At 47.5% G+C, this 21,671-nt stretch overlaps 3 protein-coding genes across 3 annotated transcripts in view; 2 read left to right on the forward strand and 1 right to left on the reverse strand.

The window, feature by feature from the left end:
• Nucleotides 1-1,242: 1,242 nt before the first annotated feature.
• On the forward strand, nucleotides 1,243-8,516 carry mcm3l (MCM3 minichromosome maintenance deficient 3, like; the record flags this gene model as incomplete). The annotated part of the gene is made up of 17 exons (XM_084443886.1): nucleotides 1,243-1,314; nucleotides 1,433-1,545; nucleotides 1,955-2,163; nucleotides 2,250-2,380; nucleotides 2,659-2,897; nucleotides 4,167-4,275; nucleotides 4,439-4,592; nucleotides 4,902-5,033; nucleotides 5,150-5,358; nucleotides 5,744-5,918; nucleotides 6,177-6,303; nucleotides 6,437-6,587; nucleotides 6,947-7,087; nucleotides 7,407-7,507; nucleotides 7,605-7,684; nucleotides 7,774-7,843; nucleotides 8,309-8,516. The coding sequence occupies 17 exons, from the start codon at nucleotides 1,243-1,245 to the stop codon at nucleotides 8,514-8,516; spliced, it is 2,421 nt and encodes an 806-aa protein (XP_084300012.1).
• Nucleotides 8,517-9,339: 823 nt separating this feature from the next.
• mep1ba (meprin A subunit beta a) lies at nucleotides 9,340-19,297 on the reverse strand (the record flags this gene model as incomplete). Its single annotated transcript, XM_084443887.1, has 13 exons — nucleotides 9,340-9,608; nucleotides 9,721-9,897; nucleotides 11,008-11,469; nucleotides 12,079-12,294; nucleotides 12,782-12,934; nucleotides 13,204-13,422; nucleotides 13,621-13,799; nucleotides 14,093-14,210; nucleotides 14,482-14,560; nucleotides 14,683-14,726; nucleotides 14,818-14,868; nucleotides 18,775-18,820; nucleotides 19,235-19,297. 13 exons carry the CDS (start codon nucleotides 19,295-19,297, stop codon nucleotides 9,340-9,342), a joined length of 2,076 nt encoding a protein of 691 aa, XP_084300013.1.
• Nucleotides 19,298-19,855: 558 nt separating this feature from the next.
• Nucleotides 19,856-21,671, forward strand: part of trappc8 (trafficking protein particle complex subunit 8) — a 34,767-nt gene continuing 32,951 nt past the window's right edge. Inside the window, exon 1 of the mRNA XM_084444374.1 lies at nucleotides 19,856-20,024. Within this exon, the coding sequence (XP_084300500.1) occupies nucleotides 19,868-20,024 (157 nt within the window). The 5' untranslated portion in view covers nucleotides 19,856-19,867. The remainder of the gene's footprint in view (nucleotides 20,025-21,671) is intronic.

Here is a 21,671-nt window from a genome sequence, read left to right on the forward strand (position 1 = left end):
CACAGTCTCGCCTCGTCTCAGACAGACAGAAGCCAACGTGAGGAACCCCAGTTCCATACAGCCTCCACAGACCCATGAGATGTCAATGTCGGGCCAATAAGTCTAGCTTCACGCAGTAAGCTACCGGGCTCAAATCCGGATTTAACCAAAGAAATACCTCGTAAAAACAAATATCCAACCAACCCAACGGTCATCTGAAACGGACAGGTTCGCTAATGCGTTTTTACCTCAGACTCGCTTCCCTCAGCTAGCCAGCTCCCAGTTAGACGCTACACGCATCGGATATGCTTCTTAATTTTGTAATAAAATATATTTAAATCCTCACCTCTCTGCCATTTCCAGTGGTTTAATATCCGTTACTACTAATCCCCCGAACCCAACCGTCACCCATGTTGCCGTTACGCAGTCGCCGCAGTGACTGAAGGAGCTCGCGCCCCGCTGTGGTGGTCACGCACGCGTCTCGCGCGCGCACGCGCTCGGACTGCCTCCCGCTTTCTCCGTCACCAACCTGACGTCACGCGAACAGTGAACAAGCGCGAGCGAGGAAGCCTGTAAAAGGGGTTGTTAATTATTTGGGTAGGATACAACTCGTATTTTTTCGTATTAGGAGCACGTCATTTCCAGCCTAGAGCTGTTAGGTGCTGTATGTTGCACCAACCCAGTAGCACACTGTGAAAGCTGCTCCTGGCTGCCCTCCGCCTACTGTAGGTGACAGGATGAACCAGCCTCCATCCTTGTTCCACAGTAGTTTCACATCACATAGCATAGTTTAATTTCACAACAACTCGGATGCATCTTGACATTCAGAAATGTTACGATCAATACTGACATTATGGTAATAATTTAGATGCAAGACACGATCTAATTGTTCCCTCGCATCCCAGGGATCGCACCTTTTCTGAAATGGATTCGGGGTGTAGGGCCTATAAGTGATGTAGCCTCGTGAGACATAATGATGGACAGCTGCTCTCTGTGCCTGAGTTCCATACAACATTACAGCAGCGCCCTCTGGTGGCAACGTGCCTGCGGTAGGCCTGATTATTAGAAATGCAGTAACGACGGCCCGCAGTGGACTTGGACGCCCATGGATGGTTGTGTAGGGCGGCCTGTTATTAAGTGGACGCCCATCACCTGTGCAGGTGAGCTAATTAGGATAATTTCGGCGTAGAGACCACTTGGCAGCCTGGTAGTTAACTAGTCAGGGCTAGAAGGTTGTAGCACGCGTGAGCCGCACCTGCTGAGATGGACGGCGATTTTGAGGATCTTGCGCTCAGAGAGGCACAGAGAGAGTACCTGGATTTTCTGGATGATGATGTAAATATGCTGCAAAAATTTGTTTAAGCCTATCATGTAATTTATATGCTGACGTACCTGACAGAGATGAGGAAATCTAGCAATAAATCACACATTTATTTCCTTTTCATTCTAATAGCAAGACCAAGGTGTTTATCATGAGAAGGTCAGAAGTATGGTCTCTCAAAACGGATGTCGCCTCATAGTGAACATCAATGACCTGCGAAGGAGGAACGAGAATCGTGCCAGAGCGTGAGTGGACTCAAGATTTGAGCTTGAGCTAGCCCACTGTACATCTTGTGTTGGGGAAACAAAATCTAAACAGCATAATTCATAAGGCAGTGATTTGTATCTGTTAAGATTAATAACCTACAAGGTAATCACATTCTTTTAAAGGTGCACACAGTCTCATTCTCCATGACTTTAAGTAACTCATCAACTTAACTAATAAGGGTGAGGGGCGGACTTGAGATTTTGGACCAAACAAAAATAGGATGGGGTCTATATGCTGGCTCTATAGATAGGCCTACATGTAAAACCCCACACCACTTACACATTCAACAACTGTACATGCTGACGACATGCGCCATGGGTGAAAGGGATGCCAGGTTCACTGTGCACATGTTCTTCAATGTGGTGGTGTTTTATTCACCCTTTTCAGCTTACTGAAAGACTCATTCCGTGAACTCTTGGCGTTCCAAAGAGCTTTGAAGGATCTGGTAGCTTCCATAGATGCGACCTACACCAAGCAGTTCGAGGAGTTCTATATCGGGTTCGAGGGCAGCTTTGGCACAAAGCATGTGTCCCCACGTACCCTCACTGCTCGACATCTTGGAAGCCTGGTTTGTGTGGAGGGAATCGTTACCAAGTGTAAGACAACTTTTTTTTTTCTCTCCGTACAATGCTCTGCTGCATCTTGATGTTTCAGAACTGATACCGGCCTTTCTCTCTTGAAGGTTCTCTCGTCCGTCCCAAGATCATGAGGAGTGTGCACTACTGCCCTGCCACTAAGAAGACCTTAGAGCGCAAATACACAGACCTCACCTCGCTTGATGCCTTCCCCTCCAGTGCCATATACCCCACCAAGGTATGTGTTGCAGAGGCCATACTCATGTCTCAGATTCATTCATTCATTCATTCATTCATGCTGCGTTTTCAGCGATGTTTAGGCCGCCAAAAAGGCATTTTCTTTGGGGAGAAGAAGGTAGAAGGAGGAGAATAATCCTTAAAATCTTAATAAGGCCTCGCACCGCCAGTGCTCGGGGCCCTAATAATAATAGATGGTCTGTCAATTACAGATACTTGGCAGTCAGTACTTCACCTGAAGCAGAGGCTCTCTGTGTGTTTAACCCTTTCTCTCTCCAGGATGAGGAGAACAACCCTCTGGAGACGGAGTTTGGTCTGTGCACCTATAAGGACCACCAGACTCTGACCATCCAGGAAATGCCAGAGAAAGCGCCGGCTGGCCAGCTGCCCCGCTCGGTTGACATCATCGCCAACGATGACCTGGTGGACACGGTCAAACCAGGTGACCGTGTGCAGCTGGTTGGCGTATACCGCTGCTTGCCCGCCAAACAGGGAGGATTCACCTCCGGCACCTTCAGGTGAGGGAGAGAGACATGTACCTGAGACTTCAGGTGAGAGAGAGAGAGACGGGTATCGGAGACTTCAGGTGAGAGAGAGAGAGACGGGTATCAGAGACTTCAGGTGAGAGAGAGAGAGACAGGTATCTGAGACTTCAGGTGAGAGAGAGAGAGAGAGACGGGTATCAGAGACTTCAGGTGAGGGAGAGAGAGAGAGACGGGTATCAGACTTCAGGAGAGAGAGAGAGAGAGAGACGGGTACCTGAGACTTCAGGTGAGAGAGAGATGGGGAATCAGAGACTTCAGGTGAGGGAGAGAGACGGGTATCAGAGACTTCAGGTGAGGGAGAGAGAGAGACGGGTATCAGAGACTTCAGGTGAGGGAGAGAGATATCTGAGGCTGCGTTCCGAATCTCATACTTCTACTTCTTACTACCAGTACCTACTACAGCTGCCCTTAGAAAGTACGTACTTTGCAAGCAGTTGGCATCCAATTGGGACATACTACCTTGTCATAACATTGCGCCTTGAAATTTGCCCACATCTGTCGCTGTCCATAACGCGACATTCGTCTACAGCTGTCACAACTCGCACATGTGACGCACATTTACGCTGCGCACAGGATTGTGGGTCAGAATAGCCAGAAAAGCCTGCTGGCTTGCATACTGCAAAATACAACCGGATGTAGTAGGACATCCTGGTATTTTTTGCCATACTGCATGTGGCATACTATGTATTGGGACATACTACATCCTGTTTTGGCATACTATATAGTAGGGTAGTATGCGATTCGGAACGCAGCCAGAGACTTCAGGTGAGGGAGAGAGAGAGACGGGTATCTGAGACTTCAGGTGAGGGAGAGAGAGAGATGGGTATCTGAGACTTCAGGTGAGGGAGAGAGAGAGACGGGTATCTGAGACTTCTGGTGAGAGAGAGAGAGACGGGTATCTGAGACTTCAGGTGAGAGAGAGACGGGTATCTGAGACTTCAGGTGAGAGAGAGAGACGGGTATCTGAGACTTCAGGTGAGGGAGAGAGAGAGACGGGTATCTGAGACTTCAGGTGAGGGAGAGAGAGAGACGGGTATCTGAGACTTCAGGTGAGAGAGAGGGGTCAGGTGAGAGAGAGGGGTTGGGTACTCTTAAATCTGAAGCTCTACTCCAACAGTGTCCAATAATTTGTTACCTGTCCATAGAGTGGCCAGTTTGTCTTCTTGGGTTATGGCTGTTGTGCTGTGCTAGGTTTAAGTGGTATGATGATAACTTTGTTTGCCTTGTCTTTCGTCCATACAGGACTATTCTGCTGGCCAATAATGTTAAACTAATGAGTAAGGAGATTGTGCCAACCTTTTCAGCTGATGATGTGAGCAAGATTAAGAGGTTTTGTAAAGCCCATTCGAAAGTAAGCAACCTCTTTTGTGGTTGATCATCAAAAGTCCTATTAATGTATTATTCGACTCAAATTTTCGGGGGTTTCTAAAAATGATACAGTCCTGGCTCACATTTAATATTAGGATATTTAAGCATCCTTTATCTTAGTTGTCCGTTTTCTATGACCATCCCAGGATGTGTTTGAGCAGCTGAGTCGTTCCCTGGCTCCTAGTATCCATGGTCATGAGTACATAAAGAAGGCCATCCTGTGTCTGCTGCTGGGGGGCAACGAGACCATCCTGGACAACGGGACACGCATCCGCGGTGACATCAACATACTGCTGATAGGTCAGTCATTATACCAACCTGTGACTGACTAATATACAGTATACAGTACACATGCTGTACATATGGATGTAGTCCTTGTTCTTCCTTTTTTTATGCTACTACTCTATATCTAGTATCTTTTTTCCAACCTTGCTGTAACTCCATCGCTGAAACACCAAATTTCCTTAATCAATAAAGCATCTACGTATCCATCTATCCATCCAGAGAAGGCCGTCTTGATGCGGATGATTCCTCATTGGTCTAATGCGAACCTGCTGGTTCTCCCTCTAATCTCGGCATTAACGACCTCCGGTTCTCTCCGATGGTCAGGTGATCCATCAGTGGCCAAGTCCCAGTTGCTACGCTACGTCCTGTTCACCGCCCCGCGCGCCATACCGACCACAGGACGGGGGTCGTCTGGGGTGGGTCTGACGGCCGCTGTGACCACAGACACGGAGACTGGTAGTGTATTCACATGATGGGATTTTGTATTGGCCAGTTAACATTCTTTTTTTCTTGTGAATGATAACATCTGGTACACGCCCCCCAAACCCTCACCCACCCCCCGCCTGTCTCAGGTGAGCGTCGGCTGGAGGCCGGGGCGATGGTCCTGGCCGACAGAGGGGTGGTGTGCATCGACGAGTTCGACAAGATGTCCGACATGGACCGCACGGCTATCCACGAGGTCATGGAGCAGGGTCGAGTCACCATCGCCAAGGCGGGGATCCAGGCCAGGCTCAATGCACGCTGCAGCGTGCTAGCGGCCGCTAACCCCGTCTACGGCAGGGTGAGGTCTACAGCCTCCCACTCCTTCCACTGGTTTAGGTGGGGTGGCACTAACTGACACCGTTATAGGGTGAACATACAGCTTTCCTCAGGGTGTCTGGGGGTGAGTTCAATCTGAACTGTTTGCACCGTTTTTCTACGTGTTCTGGGTTGAAACGGTGTGCAACAGACTGTGTCAGAGGTGTTACCCAATTAGCAGACTGATATATAAACCCTGCTGTATCTTCTTACTGTGGCTGCCATAGCTGCAACGCTTGTGCAACACAGCGTGTTCAATGCGCCACTGTTTCCGTTTCAATAAACCTTTTGCAACGTTTTGTCCGGGCTGAACTCACCCCAGGTGTGTGACCACCAGGTTGTGGACTCTCCTCCTCTCCCTTTTCCAGTACGACCAGTATAAGACGCCCATGGAGAACATCGGGCTCCAGGACTCGTTGCTGTCTAGGTTTGACCTGCTCTTCATCGTGCTGGACCAGATGGACCCGGAGATCGACAAGGAGATCTCTGAGCATGTGCTGCGCATGCACCGGTACCGGGCCCCCGGGGAACAGGAGGGAACCGGTTAGGACCAGACAGAACCGGGAACCAGAACCACAGCACAAACATGACACTGAATTTGTATTAAAGCTGCATGATAACTTTTTATAGTTAAATATTCTGTTTTTATGAATGAGTTATGAGTTAGTTTATGAATTAGCCTTAGCAAGAACCAAATCCAAATAAAGCCTGACCACTGCTATGTTATTGACGCTAGCGAGGACGGCGACGCCACGTCTGAAGTGTGTCCTCCTCTTCTCTTGCCCCTTGTGCGTCGTGTAGCCATGCCCCTGGGCAGCACCGTGGACGTGTTCGCCACGGAGGACCCCAACATCACGGAGGCAGCCGAACAAGAGCTACAGATCTACGAGAAGAAAGACAATCTCCTCCATGGGCACCGCAAGAAAAAGTGCCCAATTAAATCTCCCACTGTCTTTTTAAGACAGTCTAAGCGTTCATATCATATCCTCACTGAAATCCCTAATCTGATAGATCTGTGGTGTTGCTAGTTTCATCCTGCAGTGTGTGTTTTCTTGTTTCAGGGACAAGGTGGTCACCATGGAGTTCATTAGAAAGTACATCCATGTGGCCAAGATGGTGAAGCCGGTTCTTACCCAGGAGGCCTCCGACCACATATCCGAGGAATATGCCAAGCTCCGCAGCCATGACCAAGTCAACTCCGAAACAGCCAGGGTCAGTCGCAGTCAGACCTGGGTCGAAAAACAATTTGAGATCCTTTCAATTACTTTACGGTTTGGTTTAGTCTGCTTGGAGTGAGGTGGGTGGGGTTTGCATGATTGTGAACAGTCCATTGGTTCCATTGTGCCAGACAAGACCAATCAATTAAGCACATACTGTAAGTAATATAAATGATTTGATATGCACTGTGACCATCTGTACCATCTTAACTAAATCATTTATACAGTGTAAATCCCTCTTTCCCATCTTCCCCTTTTTACCCTCAAAGTAACATATGGAAATTGGTAGTGATTAGGGTTGCAATGTTATTAGTGTAATTGTGTTAATGTAATTGACGGGCGTTTTGTCCGCAGACTACACCAGTGACCGCTCGAGCCTTGGAGACGATGATCCGATTGGCCACGGCCCACGCTAAAGTCCGCATGAGCAAGGCCATTGAACTGTCAGACGCGGAGGCCGCCCTCGAGCTCATGCAGTTTGCCTACTTTAAAAAGGTAACCATGGTAATGTGCAGCCATCCCATAACTGTCCCCACCACGTTTCTACGCTCACTGTACTGTCGCTGAGTTCAGCACGTTACAATGGCCTTGGTCATGCTGCAGCTGATGGATAGATGGATGGATGGATGGATGGATGGATAGATGGATGGATGGATGACTTTATTAATACCCAATGGGGGAATTCATCTGTTGCAGCAAAAAACAAATAACAGAAAAACACTAAAACACAACAAGACCGTACCAGTACTAAAAACAGTTGTGTTATGAAAAGCTAAAGTAGGTGTAAATTGTTTGTTACTCTGATGCTTTCTAGATCCTGGAGAAGCAGAAGAAGAGAAAGGATCCAGAGGACAGCATGGACGTGGATCTCAGCCAGTCCCAGAGCCAGGAGCCAGTCAGCCAGAGGAGCACCAGGTCTGGCCTGGGAGAGATGGCAGGACCGTGTGAAAGAGGCTTGATCTGAGTCACTCTCAATGGCCACCTTTCCTTGTCTCCTTTCCTTTGTGACTAGGAGACGTGCCCGCGTGTCTAAGGATGACATGGATGTGACGGACGCTGACCCTTATGATTTCAGTGAGGACGAGGAACACAGTGAGTCTTGAGTGCTGTTCACTGCAGGCATGTCCTCATAAGGGCCGTCTCAGACCCCACATTACCCCCCATCTCTCTCTCCCTCCCAGGCCAGGCCAGTCTGAAACCCAAGCCCGTCTCTCAGACCCTGAGGAAGAAGGCTGACATCAGCCAGGACAGGTAAAGGCAGAGCTCCCTCAACTGTTGGGTTCTACTGACCACTTGTGGTGAATAAGATTATTGCATGCATGTATATGTTATGTTATGTTATTTTTATTTATAATGCGCCCCCCAACCAACTGTTACATCAGCCCGGGGCGCAGCCCGGGTACAAAAAGAGACAAACAAAAACAATGGACTGCAGAGACACAAAATGAAACTACATTTAAGACACAAGACAAGGACATAAATTATAGATCGTCTGTGACAAAGAGGTGAGTTTTAAGCTGTGCTCTAAAAGAGTCCAGGGTGGTGGCGGACTTGATGTTCAGAGGAAGCTTGTTCCATAGCCCAGGTGCCATCACAGAGAATATACAAGTATACAAGTACTGTGTGTATGTATGTAGTGAGCTGAATGGAATCCACTGTATATTCCTCCAGGGTTTGCCTCATGTTTCAGTGTGTTCTGTGTCTTTCCCCACCTAGGCTGAAGGCCTTCAAGGCTGCACTGCTGAATGCCTTTAAGACCACGCGGTCCCAATCTGTCGCCGTGACGGAGCTCCTGACCCTGGTCAACAAGGGTGCACAAGGTGAAGGCGACCCGTTTGAGGGGCCGGAGATCGATCAGCTGTTGGGTCGCATGCAGGACGATAACCAGGTGATGATGTCAGAGGGTGTGGTCTTCCTTATCTAAAGACTGCAGTATGCCCGATCTGGTCATCTACGGTTTTTAAAGCCATTACATGATGTCAACCACAGCACAATTCATGAACTCTTCAATAAAATATCTGAGCATGAAAATGGTCCTGTATATATTCATTACACCCAACCTGGGTTAGAAAAAGCATTTAATGTTGTATCTCACAGTATAAATCATTTACATAAGCACCATTATTTTACAAGTCTTGCTGGCTTTGAGAAAGGGAATCAAGATTTGAGTTGAATTCTTAAAAAGATGCTCTTATCGATTTGTCCTTTCAGTTAGATCGTATTTTCCATTGCCGATCAGAGTTTCCAATGTCGAGAAGAAGGGACAGGAGGAGGAATCGTCTTCACTTCCTGTGAAGAGATCAGCAGTTATTAGACTTCCTGTGAAGAGATCAGCATTTATTAGACTTCCTGTGAAGAGATCAGCATTTATTAGACTTCCTGTGAAGAGATCAGCATTTATAGGTACTGCATTTGTACTGCATTTGTAACACGCTCCCCATCCAGTTGTTACACTGGCCCGGAGCGCCATTCACACACCAATGGCGGCAGCTGCCATGCAAGGCGCTTGCCTGCTCATTGGGAGCAATTTGGGGTTCAGTGTCTCGCCCAAGGACACTTCGACAGTTAGTCAGGAGGAGCAGGGATTCGAACCACCGACCCTACGATCACTGAACGGCCCGCTCTACCAACTGAGCTATACCGCCGCCCCGGTTATAGTTATTAGGACACATCTCCGATACTACAGTGAAGATTATTCTGCTCCACACAGTCACAATGAGTCTCATCTAAACAGTTTAGCTCTAGTTTCACTCACACTTGTGCTCCTCCATGTTCTCCAACGCCATCTCTCTGTCGCTCTCCTGCCGTCTCCTGCTGGACCTGCGGGCGAACACCGCGCCCGTCACAGCGACCGCCATGGCGGCGGCGGCCACGCACACGGACAGCAGCGCCAGCACCGCCGTGGCGCTCCCGTCGGCCTGCTGCGGCGACGCTCGGGCGCGACTCTGTTGGCAACCGTCACCGCAGGCGACCACTGGCTGAGGGAGGGGCTGAGTCCCCAGTAGTGCGGACACATCTGCGTGGGGGGGGGGGGGTCAGGGGTCAGAGAAAGGCTGGTAAGTGGGACAGGTTTGACGGCACCTTTACCGTTCTCCCCCGTCTCCCGCTGCGTTGTCAGAAAGCCGTACCCTCCATGCTGATGAGGAAGATGGCGTCGTCTCCCTTGATGAAGTCTCTGCTCCTCAGTCTGCCGGCGGTCAGGAAGCTGCCGGTCCCGCTCCCGGGGCCCCGGTAGAAGGAGCTGCCGTCCGGGGCGCTGACCAGACTGCCCACCTTGCGGGGATCGTCCCAGTAGTACTCCGTCCCTGGGAGAGAGAGGAGCGTGTTAACACCTATACAACTATACAGGATAGACTCATCTTTCAATATTTAAAGCTGGCTAACTGAGCAAGCCTGACTTCTGGACAAACTAATAGCACAAAGCTATTTTTTACCTCGGCCCCAGTTCCAGCTTTGAAGAGTTTCCAGGTTTTACTCATTTCAAAAATCAGGCTTTCAGTTAGGCAGCTTTGTGAAATACCCCCCTGCTCACCCCAGCCTGTCTAATACTAATAATGGTAATAATTCATATTTATAAAGCACTTTTCATTGAGACAAGTGCTGAAAAACAGTTTAGCTAACGTTCCCTCCTTCCCAAATGCGTTGGCTGATCACATTACCTCAATTAACATTACCTCCCCTTCTGGCTGTTTGTCTCTCCCCCTCGTGTGTGGTGTGTCTCTCCCCCTCGTGTGTGTGGTGTGTCTCCCCCTCGTGTGTGGTGTGTCTCTCTCCCTCGTGTGTGGTGTCTCTCTCCCTCGTGTGTGGTGTCTCTCTCCCTCGTGTGTGGTGTCTCTCTCCCTCGCGTGTGCTGTCTCTCCCCCTCGTGTGTGGTGTGTCTCTCCCCCTCGTGTGTGGTGTGTCTCTCCCCCTCGTGTGTGGTGTGTCTCTCTCCCTCGTGTGTGGTGTCTCTCCCCCTCGTGTGTGGTGTGTCTCTCCCCCTCGTGTGTGGTGTGTCTCTCTCCCTCGTGTGTGGTGTGTCTCTCCCCCTCGTGTGTGGTGTGTCTCTCCCCCTCGTGTGTGGTGTGTCTCTCCCCCTCGTGTGTGGTGTGTCTCTCCCCCTCGTGTGTGGTGTGTCTCTCCCCCTCGTGTGTGGTGTGTCTCTCCCCCTCATGTGTGGTGTGTCTCTCCCCCTCGTGTGTGGTGTGTCTCTCCCCCTCGTGTGTGGTGTGTCTCTCCCCCTCGTGTGTGGTGTGTCTCTCCCCCTCGTGTGTGGTGTGTCTCTCCCCCTCGTGTGTGGTGTGTCTCTCCCCCTCGTGTGTGGTGTGTCTCTCTCCCTCGTGTGTGGTGTGTCTCTCCCCCTCGTGTGTGGTGTGTCTCTCCCCCTCGTGTGTGGTGTGTCTCTCTCCCTCGTGTGGTGTGTAAGACTGTCTCACCGTCAGAGGAGAGCTTGTGGGGGTCAGTGGTGACCATGCGGTGGTTTGACATGCGCCGTCTGATGTCTGCATTCTGGTCCATCAGGGCTATGGTGGCTTGTTGCCATGGACACGGCCACTTGAGGCTGTCGTTGGGGCCCGAGGTCAGGTGCAAGTAGAGCGCCACTTTTCCCGTGGCGCTGCGTCCTTTCAGGTACACGCCCACCTGGTAGGAGTAGCCCGCCGGGGACAGGAAGCGAGGGCTATACAGTTTCTCTCCTGCCGGCATGGTTGCTAGGAGACCTGTGGCGTTGCGGATGCGCCAAACGTTCTGCGGACAGGCCGTCTCTGATAGGTTGATGTCGTCCAGCGAGAGGCCGCTCGCCGATGTCTCCGTTCCTTTGACTCCCTCAAACATGAACCTGAACTTGTTCTTCACATCCAGGGTCATGTGATGCAGCTCCCATGAGTCTCTGACAGGGGCTTTGGGGCAGAGCGACACGTCAATCACAAACTGGACAGAGATACTGTAATAGAGAAATTCAAATCTCTTTATCATTTCATGTCTTGACACCAGTCAGAACTTATGTGGATGTGTGAGTTTGGTAGAACATTTTTACATGAACATCCTTTCTCTCCCCAACCACTTCTCTGGTTAGCCAATGGTTGAGAAGGGAGTCTCAACCATTTTGTACAATTCTTCTCTGTCCAAGCAGCTGTTTCCCAAGCCCATAAACAATGGTCTGGGGTTTTCACATACAGGTCAGCTGTTGACCTGTAGAACTGACAGACTCTTATGTAACCCTCACATAATTGGTTAGTGGAGTTTTACATACAGTATGCATGTATGGGTTGTACCCACAGTGGATATAATGCTGTTTTGAGGATAATCATTGCTCTTGGGGGAACGTCTCACTCAGAGAGCCCGACTTTGCAAACGTGAACCTTGGCATTCTTGACCACTTATTAATTATTCGAATAAATCCAGGACAATACTGATAACTCTGTTGGTTGGAAAGAATGAAGGCAGGTGCTAAAAACTATACTGACAAAAACCTTTGAAACTGCTGAGTATGACCCTTGATATCGAACCTGTGATTTTTTGGATGAGTCTCAGTTTTCCCTTGGGGTTGGCCTCATCGTACTCCCGCACCCACACGTTCAGTGCGTCGTTGGCGCCCCCGCTGTTGTGGAGGTAGAACTGCAGACACTGAGACCCACGGTCGGGGTAGAACAGCCGACTCTCGAGATGGGCGCGGTCGCCAGGGCTACCGGTGACTGTGCTGAAGTGCATGAAGAATCCTTTTCCTACAGGCGAGACGAGAGGAGGAAAGATTGTAGCCAAACTGACCAGAGAGCTGCAGTGGAATGAAATGGCTTTGATAAACCTATAAAACCTATAAACCTTATCTTAACAACAGTTAAGATAATTCAGATGTAAAATTGTTTTTAATTATCATGATTAAAGGGTGTACTTTGTTTGGTTTGTGAACTAGAGGTGACTCATAAATCATTATAACGCCTCAGTTCAAATGCCCTCAGATAAAAAAACACATTAGGGGACATTGACCTTTCATACCCTTCATCTGTTTAGGAGAACAGCGCCCAGGAGAGCAACATAATTATCTGGAACTGTAAGCTTTCTCAGTGAACCTTGAAGCTTGTACTCAGGATTGTACCGTAGGCTACTTGTGTGTGTGTGTGGACCTTGAAGCTTGTACTCGACCTGTACGTGTGTGTGTGTGTGTGTGTGTGTGAGAGTGAAAGAGAGAGGGAGAGCGAGAGACTGTCTTACCCTCACATTGTCCCATGTCAGTGTAATCTGTTTGGGGACCCCCGGCAACATGGCTCCTGCGCTCCCACGGTCTGTTACTGCCAGGCCCCTGGATCATGCCACAGACGTCCACCTTCTCAAAGCTGCAGGAATCCAGGAAACTAGAGGATGTGGCTGAAGAGAGAGAGACTCTGTCAGTATCAACAAATAAAGTTTTATTTAAAAAAAACAAAAACAAAAAACAAACATATAATGACCTATAATAACGTTATGTTATTACATAACTAATCTGTAGGCCTAGGTGATGTATCAACCCTTATCTAATCTTTATTTAACGGTAACCAAAGATCAGTCTGGCCCCTCTGGAATGTCCGATTATTATTGATTGAAGCAATAAACTGACCCGAGTCCATCTGAGCGACTGACCGACTGACAGGACTCACTGCAGTTATACAGCCTGTTGACCTTCAGAAGGTCGCCGTCGCTGAACTCCATCCGCTGGCCTATCACGTCCATGAAGTCGGGTATCTTGGTGACGATGGTGGGCTCCGTGCCGATGTTGAACGACGTCTTGCTGTAATGCATCACTGAGCCGTAGTCGTAGGGGACGTTCAGAGAGCTTGCCACCGTGTCGTCATAGGTTCTGAAGTTATGCTCTTTGCCTGGGAGAGAAATGTAAATGTTAGGCTATATTTAGCCAGTGTGAAATGTATAAACACAGTTTACAGGAGGCCTACCATTTCTTTCTATGAATGTTTATGTGTAGTAGACTACATTATGTTCTGTTTTGTGTATGATGCAAAACCGTCATGGTGGTCATTGTCATGAGGGATAAATAAAACCGCAAATCGAGCCGTTACCCTCTTCTATACGATCCCAGATGATGTGGACGTAGTCGTCGCGGTCAGCTCGGGACTGCTCGTGCCACAAACCCAGAGCGTGGAGGAACTCGTGCTCCACTGTTGCTAGACGGTCACAGTTACGACCGATGGACAACCGCTGCTTCCCCACACGCCTGTTACCCACAGAAGAGAAGCACCTAGGGACGCAGGGAGGCAAGGCAGGTTTACTTGTATAGCACATTTCAGCAACGAGGCAATTCAAAGTGCTTTACATGAGAGATTAAAAGCATCAAGACAAGGTGCAACACATAAAAGGTCATATAAAACGAAATGCTTTATAAAAAAGAAAAAGAAAAAAAGAAGAAAAAAAAGTATATAGGCCTATACATCAGCCACGATACCAACACTCAGGTAATTATCCACACACGTGTGTGTGTGTGTGTGTGTGTGTGTGTGTGTGTGTGTGCGCGTGCGTGTGTGTGTGTCTCACCCGGAGCCTTTGTAGACAGAGATGTAGTTCTCCTCTCCCTTCCAGGGTGAGAAGTTAATGCAGGTCTTCAGTCTGTATTGTTCAAAGGCCTTTAGAATCACCCCCTTGGCATTCATATCTGCACAGATACAATACATGTATAGGAATTGTGTTATACATTTTGTATTGCTTGACTTTCTTACTTACTTTTTTACTCCGCTATTAAGCACACTAAGGAGCGAACAATTACAATTCATTGCATATTATACCTGTACCTGTATGATGTGTACAGTATGTGACAAATAAATCTGTCTTGACATGGAAGATACTGTGTACACACGCACACACACTCCAATTTGTAATGTGTGTGTGTGTGTGTGTGTGTGTGTGTGTGTAAATGCAGGTGTTACCCAGACTGTCCTCCAGGTAGTAGGGTACTGTAGTAGGCCAGCGATACTGCTCTCCTATGATGGTGTTCCTGTCATCGGCCTGAATCAAACAGAGACGATCATTCGTTCTCTTTTCACTAGCAACTTATGAAAGGAGGGAAGAGGGCGAAGGATGACGGTGAACATGCAGAGAAAATGTATCATTCATCACGTCGCATTCACCTGATCCATCACAATATCACCCTCCACCAGGTCCAACCCTGCCTCTGCAAAAGCACACACAGCTGTTAGTGAGAGACAGTCCATACATGATGATGTCTCAACTCAACACAGGTCTGCTGTAAAGCTCTTACAGACCTTCGTTGATGTCAAAGATGTCCAGTTCTCTCCCCTCATCCTCGTCAAACTCTGCAAATGAGGACAGATTCTTTAATCAGTTGCAGCTTTTCCATGATCACTCCTTTATTACAGAATGTGTATAAACACTATATCATTACTAACATACGTTCAGATGTTTTACTCACCAGTTTCACTTGTTAGCTTAGATGATGTCTACAGGATAAACGAATACAAACAAAATACAACTGAATGTTTACAAATGCCCCTCAAATGGAAGTTCACAGTGCATCAATGATGCAAATAGAACTTACCAAGCTCAGGTTATAGCAGCAGAGTAGTGCAAAAACCAGGGAGACCCACTTGGAGGCCATGACTGACCACCTGTGTCCTGTCTGTCTGTGTGTCGAGGAGAGAGGGGAAAGACCTTCACACTCCTCGTCTAGCCCTCGTCTGAGTGAAACTGAGGAGTTTGGCTTCTTTCATACACATTGTCACTTAAACGGCAAAGGTTGCACATTTATTTTATGGTTCAGGATAAGATATTTTACTAACCAGTCAAATAAATTATTAATGGCGATTGATAGTCCTGATTAGCTTATCTAAGTACAGATTTACAACAACTGATTCCAGAGCATGAACTGCATGCACTAACACACAGTATACACAGACATACAGGACAGTGTCGGTGCGCGCGCGCGCACACACACACACACACACACACACACACACACACACACACACACACACACACACACACACCTGATGGTGCAGTTAATATACAGTACAATCACAAGGTTATGGGTCAGCAACATCACTTTCTTTCACACACATACTGTACTTCACTTCAAGGGTACAAGTAGCAGCGCCTCCGTCATATATGGACCGACCGATACTTAGCAAGGCGTTTAGCCCACTTTAGACCCACTTTTTGGGCATCCTTAGTTTTTGGACATATGAACACAAGTAGTCTGCATCTGTACCCTAACTCTGAGATGGTATTTAGGAGAGGTTGGTACTCGAAGGCCCTCCTCTAGGCTAGAGTCAAATGTACAGGCTACCTCCAGGACAAACACCTCTCTGGACGCTTCATTGACAACAACATCTGATGTATTATCAGACCGATGTGTAAAAGTGGCTGGGTTACTGCAGAGATGGAACATGGTGGGATTGACACAGGAATGTTTGTACATTCTCACTGAGGTTGGAAACACACACACACACACACACACACACACACACACACAGATCTAGACATTCTCTGAATCTTTAATTCAGATAAACTTTTATTTGAGTTATTGATTCAGACGATAATGGCAGTTTGTAAAAGCAGTACAGATACTGTACATTACATTCAGAGCAGTGGAAGCGTGTGCAGAGCAGCAGGGACATACATTATGAGAAGGTAGTTAAGTGTAACATGAAATGCAAAATAGATTCTGTTTTAATTTCACAATGGCTTTCAAAATCAGCTGTTAAAAAAAAAAGAAGAGTTTTATTGATATATTGATTGATTGCTGAAATTTGTGATGGACATCCATGTAAAGATTATCCAGCACTCTGCATGGTGACACGAAAAGACTTAAAAATGGCATCTTGCTCATTCAGCATGTCACTTTGGTTGACATTCTGTGAACCAGAAAAACATGTCATTAATGTGTGTGTGCGTGTGTGTGTGTGTGCGCGTGTGTGTATGTGGGGCGAGGGGTGTGTGTGTTTGTATGGAGAATTAGTGTGACACCTCAGATGGACTAATATGGAGTATACCTCCCCTGTCCCTTCACATCCCCATTCACTCAATAATCATCTCTTTAAGTAATCGGGTGACTGGCGGTTCGATGTGTGGCTAGAATACTGTGTTGGCTAGAATACCAATGAATACATGAATACAAATGTCAAATGAAAACAAAACGTTAGGTACGTTACTTACCACACTCCTGTTGTTCAGGTGGTGGTTCTCATTGCAGAGATCTTTTAAATCAAACTCATCCAGACAGTCTTCCTGACAATATGGGCAAGCAAAGAAAGAGAGAAACCAAGAGAGAGAGTGAGAGAGACAGGGAGAGAGAGAGAGAGAGAGAGAGAGAGAGAGAGAGAGAGAGACAGTACACTAACTGTAAATATGAAAAAGACCAAAATATTGATCTTTAAAAATCGACCCAACACTTAGAAAAATAAATTCACATTAAGAAACACAGAAATTGAACATACAAAACATTATACATATTTAGGCTTGATTATCAATTCCACTGGACATTTTTGGCTGGAACTGCTGCCTCCGCGACCCGACCCCGGATAAGCGGATGAAGATGGATGAATGGATGGATTTTTGGCATGGCTGTGAAGGAGCTGAAAGAGGCTTTTATTTTATTTTTATTTTATTTTTTTAAATCCAATTGACATTTCAAATAGGATCTGGCTCAAAATTCTAAATCCAGTAATGGAACCGATAATATATGGTAATAGGTAGTGAAGCTAGGGACCCATTAACCTGCCAAGATCTCCCAAAACTCCTGCTGGAAGCCCTGCATGCAGAATTGTGCAAAAGCAAACTCAGAGTTCACAGACACAAAGCCAATAATGCAGGGCAGAACTTGAACAATACCCTTTAATAATAAAAATTCAAAAAAGCGCTATAAAATTCTGCAAACACTTCCAATCAAGTGACCCCACTCCTATCACTACAAATACCTGACTGCTGTGACTGATAGACAACTGTGGAAAACGTTGACAATGTCCAGACTGAGTGGACACAGCCTGGCCATGCTGTAGAAACAGGCCGTTACAGGCAGAGCTCCCCAGGGAGGCCAAGCTGTGTTCACTTTGTCATCAAGGAGATGTTGAGACAGAATCTCACTTCTGACTACACTGTGACAAATATAAAGATTTGAGAGTCTTTCTTTGATAAAATAAATAATATATTTCCTGAGTTTATTCATCTCCCTGATCCTCAGAACCTATGTGGAGAGAAAAGTTGGTGTTCAGTATTAGCTGCAAAATATGTTGACTTTTGTCAATACATTAAGAGAAACAAGTTATGTAGCAAACATTGCTGAGTGACTACATCTGTAAAAAATCTACAACATACTAATAATAATTACCAGCTCTCTGTTATATTATATTATGTTAATTTCTTGTTGTTTGTACTGCTTTGGCAACGTGGGTCTTCCACCTGTCATGCCAATAAAGCTTATTTGAATTTGCCAGAAAGAGAGAGAGACAGAGAGAAAGAGACAGAAAGGGGGGAGAGGGAGAGAGAGAGAGAGAGAGAGAGAGAGAGAGAGAGAGAGAGTGTGTGTTAGCTGTCTAATAAGTACAGGTCTGAAGCAAGGCTTTAACTACAGTATACATGGAGTGTGGTACTGTACATGAACACTCTAAGCTAAAGTCACTCTCAGGGAACTCCTCACCTTCCTGACTGGCCTGGCTGGTCTGACTGCCTCATCTGGTATTCAAACATGAGTTCTTTGACATCACTGGGAGAGGAGGAGGCAGTGAGGATAATGAGGGTTATATGATGAGGATTAGAGATTAAAGACCAGAGATTAGAGACTAAAATGCTACTTACTGTACACAGAAACCATATTAACAATAGATCACACCCAACTCCCACTACTCACTCATCGCCATGAGAGGAGGAGGAGGAGGAGGAGGAGTAAGAGACTGAAGGAGAGGGAGGAGATACGGCAGCACTGTGCAGTGAACCCACTGAAAACGCATGATCCTGAATCCAGCGCCACCGGGACCTGGGGATGTGGGCGGGGCTGAGGGTGGAGTCATGCGGTGGAGGCAGTGAGATGACAGGTACAGGTGAGTGTGCAGGGGCAGGTACAGTTGACTGCAGCTAGGACACTAAAAAGCAAACAGAAATATATGTACAGTAAGTCATCATGTTCTTAGACAGTATCAATCTCTTTAAGGACGTCCCATAAGGTGTCTAAGAGACTGCTGGGCTGGATCTTGCAGAGTCACGCTCACCTCTGGATGGCGTGTGAAACAGGTCGTTGCGCCGGGGCTGACAGCTCTGTTAGACCGGGGAGAGGACAGCCAGTCCTGCGGGGTGTTCTCATCTGGGCACCTCCATTGACGCCGTGGTCACAAACCGGCATGTCATCAGTCTGCGCCTTCACCCTGCAGAATGGGCAGTGGGCTCTAAATCTCAAGACACCAATCAGACACTGGTAGAAAAACCTGTAAAACAGACATGTGCAACATACTGTACATGTTGGTTGTAGACTAGTTCATTGATAATATACAGTGTTGAGTTAATTCATCAGAGCACATCCCATGAGAGAAAAGAGTAATACTCAATAGTCAAGCAATTGCTAATACCTTGGTGAGTTTAAAAAGAAAATGCTGGCACAGTGTTTAGAGTATCAGACAGTAACCAAAAGGTTGCTGGTTCAAGACTGGGCACTGATCTCCACTGGCTGCCTACCGTTGTGCCCTTGAGCAAGGCAGTTGATCCCACTAGCTCATACCATCCAGGGGTGCTGGTCATGCTGGCAAACCCTGTTCTCGACTCAAATGATGGTTGAGATAAAAGAGAAGACAATTTCCCCTTGGGGGATAAATGAAGTATAACAAAACAAACAACAACAACAACAACAACAATGTGTATCCCAATGACAACCTGTAGTGAGTGAACTTCCTTGTAGCTGCCAAACCAGTCAATATCATATAATTGACATGATAGCCTGCAGTGGCTGTCTGAGCTGAATAATTCAAGGGTCGAGTTTCAACGTGGTTCATTTCTCGCATATGTGATAAGGGAAGTAGGTCTATCAACCATACAACTAAACGCCCACCTCGCATAGTAAGAACTGATCCTAGACCCGTTGCTGAACGAGCAAGCATCCAGTGAGCTGGCACTAGCGACATCACATGATCATGTCAGTGTGTTTCACGGGAAACGAATCGATCAGCAGGCAACTGTAGAATTCAACATGGCTGTTGTCCACTGACAGTCGGGGGAGTTGTTTTCAACTCAGAAGAGGAGAACATTTCGCTGTCACATCCAGACAGATAGGAAAATACCCATTCGACACATTGTCCTCTCGCCCAGTCCGCCATGGCTCAATGCGTGCAGTCTGTGCAGGAGTTCATCCAGGACTCGTTCGTCCCCATGGTGGCCGTGCTGTGCAGCGAGGATGCGGAGAAAGTGACTCGCAAAAACAACCTGAGTTTCTCCGAGCTGCTGAGGCCCTTCTGCCGGCTCACCTCCGAAGGTAGGGGCGTTGACATCCATTAACATGACACTTTTACTCAACGGCGATTGCATTTAAATGCAGCTATTGCTACAGTTTGTGAGATTATACTACGTTTGCGTTGAAGGCAACAATGTTGTAGCTAGCACTAAGCTAGCATGCTAATAGCAGTTAGCCTAGCTTAGCTAGCTAGCTAACCTGGCTACTTTCATAGGTAGCCAGCTAATGCTAGCTAGCTAGCCAGCTCACTATGTTGTCATAGCTGTGAAGTGACAGGAAGGTCTAGAGAGGTGGTGCAACCCCCAGGGCCCGTCCTCCTTCTCCCCTCGCCATGTCACCCGAGAGGTCCGACAGATTGACACCTGAGCCGGCAGTCTTCCTGTTGTCACACGGTACGGCGGCCGTCTTGGGTGTCTATTAATTGCTAGCAGGTTAGCTGGGCTTTGGTTTCAACCTTAGGTAGGAGGCCCACCCTAACCCTTGGACATGGCTCTAGGGCCAGAGAGTTAAGCCTCGTCTCCTTACTGTCTAGCGAGGTTGTTAGATAGATCTGTAAAGTTAGCTAACGTTAGTTGGTCTTGAGATACACAGTGGCTCTTTCCTAATTAGCTACTAGCTAGATGGACAGTTTTCTATGGGGTGCCACCTACCTAGCCCTGGTCTAGGGCGTTATTCGGGGATGATCGGGGAGGCAGAACCAGGGCTAGAAGGGTGCCACCGTCCCAGCAATGACACTGCACGACAACACATGTCAAGATGTTGCACTGCTGAGATGGTCGGCCAGATTGTTTGCATGTACATGCCTATTGCATGCAAGACAGCTTCGTGGACTAATCAAACCGTCTCCCACTATCATGGATTAGCCAGCTAAACTCGAAAGTAGATTATGTTGTAGCATGTCACAGTTAGATAGCTGGTTAGTTTAACAGCACTTGAAACGCTTGGTGGTGGTTGGGAAATGGAGGTTGGAGCCAGCATTTCCCGTTCCCACTACTTTTTCCATACCCCATCTAAGGCTAATAATAATCTGTCTGTACTCCAACTAAACTATGCACTACATACACTAGCTACTCCCATCAAGAGGAAAAGAGTCAGAGGGTCAGCGCTCTCCTCTCATCCAGCTCTACCTATAGCATCCTACTACCGATGTTAGATAGGTCACCCAGTGATCCATCCTACATTGCTGCATGTTTGCCACAGATACCTTGGGTTGCTCGACAATCTCGACACTCTATTTGAACATAGCACTTGTTGCTGGGGAAATCCCTTGAATCAGAGCTACGACTCCTGGAAACTAGATGTGGCATCTATCTTCTTTAGAAGAATAATTATTTATTTGTCACGCGGCTTGACACTTCAACACACGTGTGCAATGGACGACATGAACACACACACGCACACATTCAGTTGGCTGTCGCCGGTGAAACAGGTTTGACCCATCCTTGCTATCCTTCCTCCAAAGGCAGCCAGGAGCAATGGGCGCTTGCAGGGGCCGTGTCTGGGGACCAATCCAAGTGCTGATCTTCAATTGTGGTCAGGGACTGGACAGGAGAGCGTTCTGTTGTTCTGCATGTTTTTATATTGGGCTTCTTTTGGGAGGAAACCATTGTGAACACGGGGAGAACATGCAGACTCCACACAGAAAGGCCCGGGAGATGCCCCACCTGA

The sequence above is a fragment of the Borostomias antarcticus genome (assembly GCF_949987555.1).
Source record: "Borostomias antarcticus genome assembly, chromosome: 10".
NCBI classification, from domain to species: Eukaryota; Metazoa; Chordata; class Actinopteri; order Stomiiformes; family Stomiidae; genus Borostomias; species Borostomias antarcticus.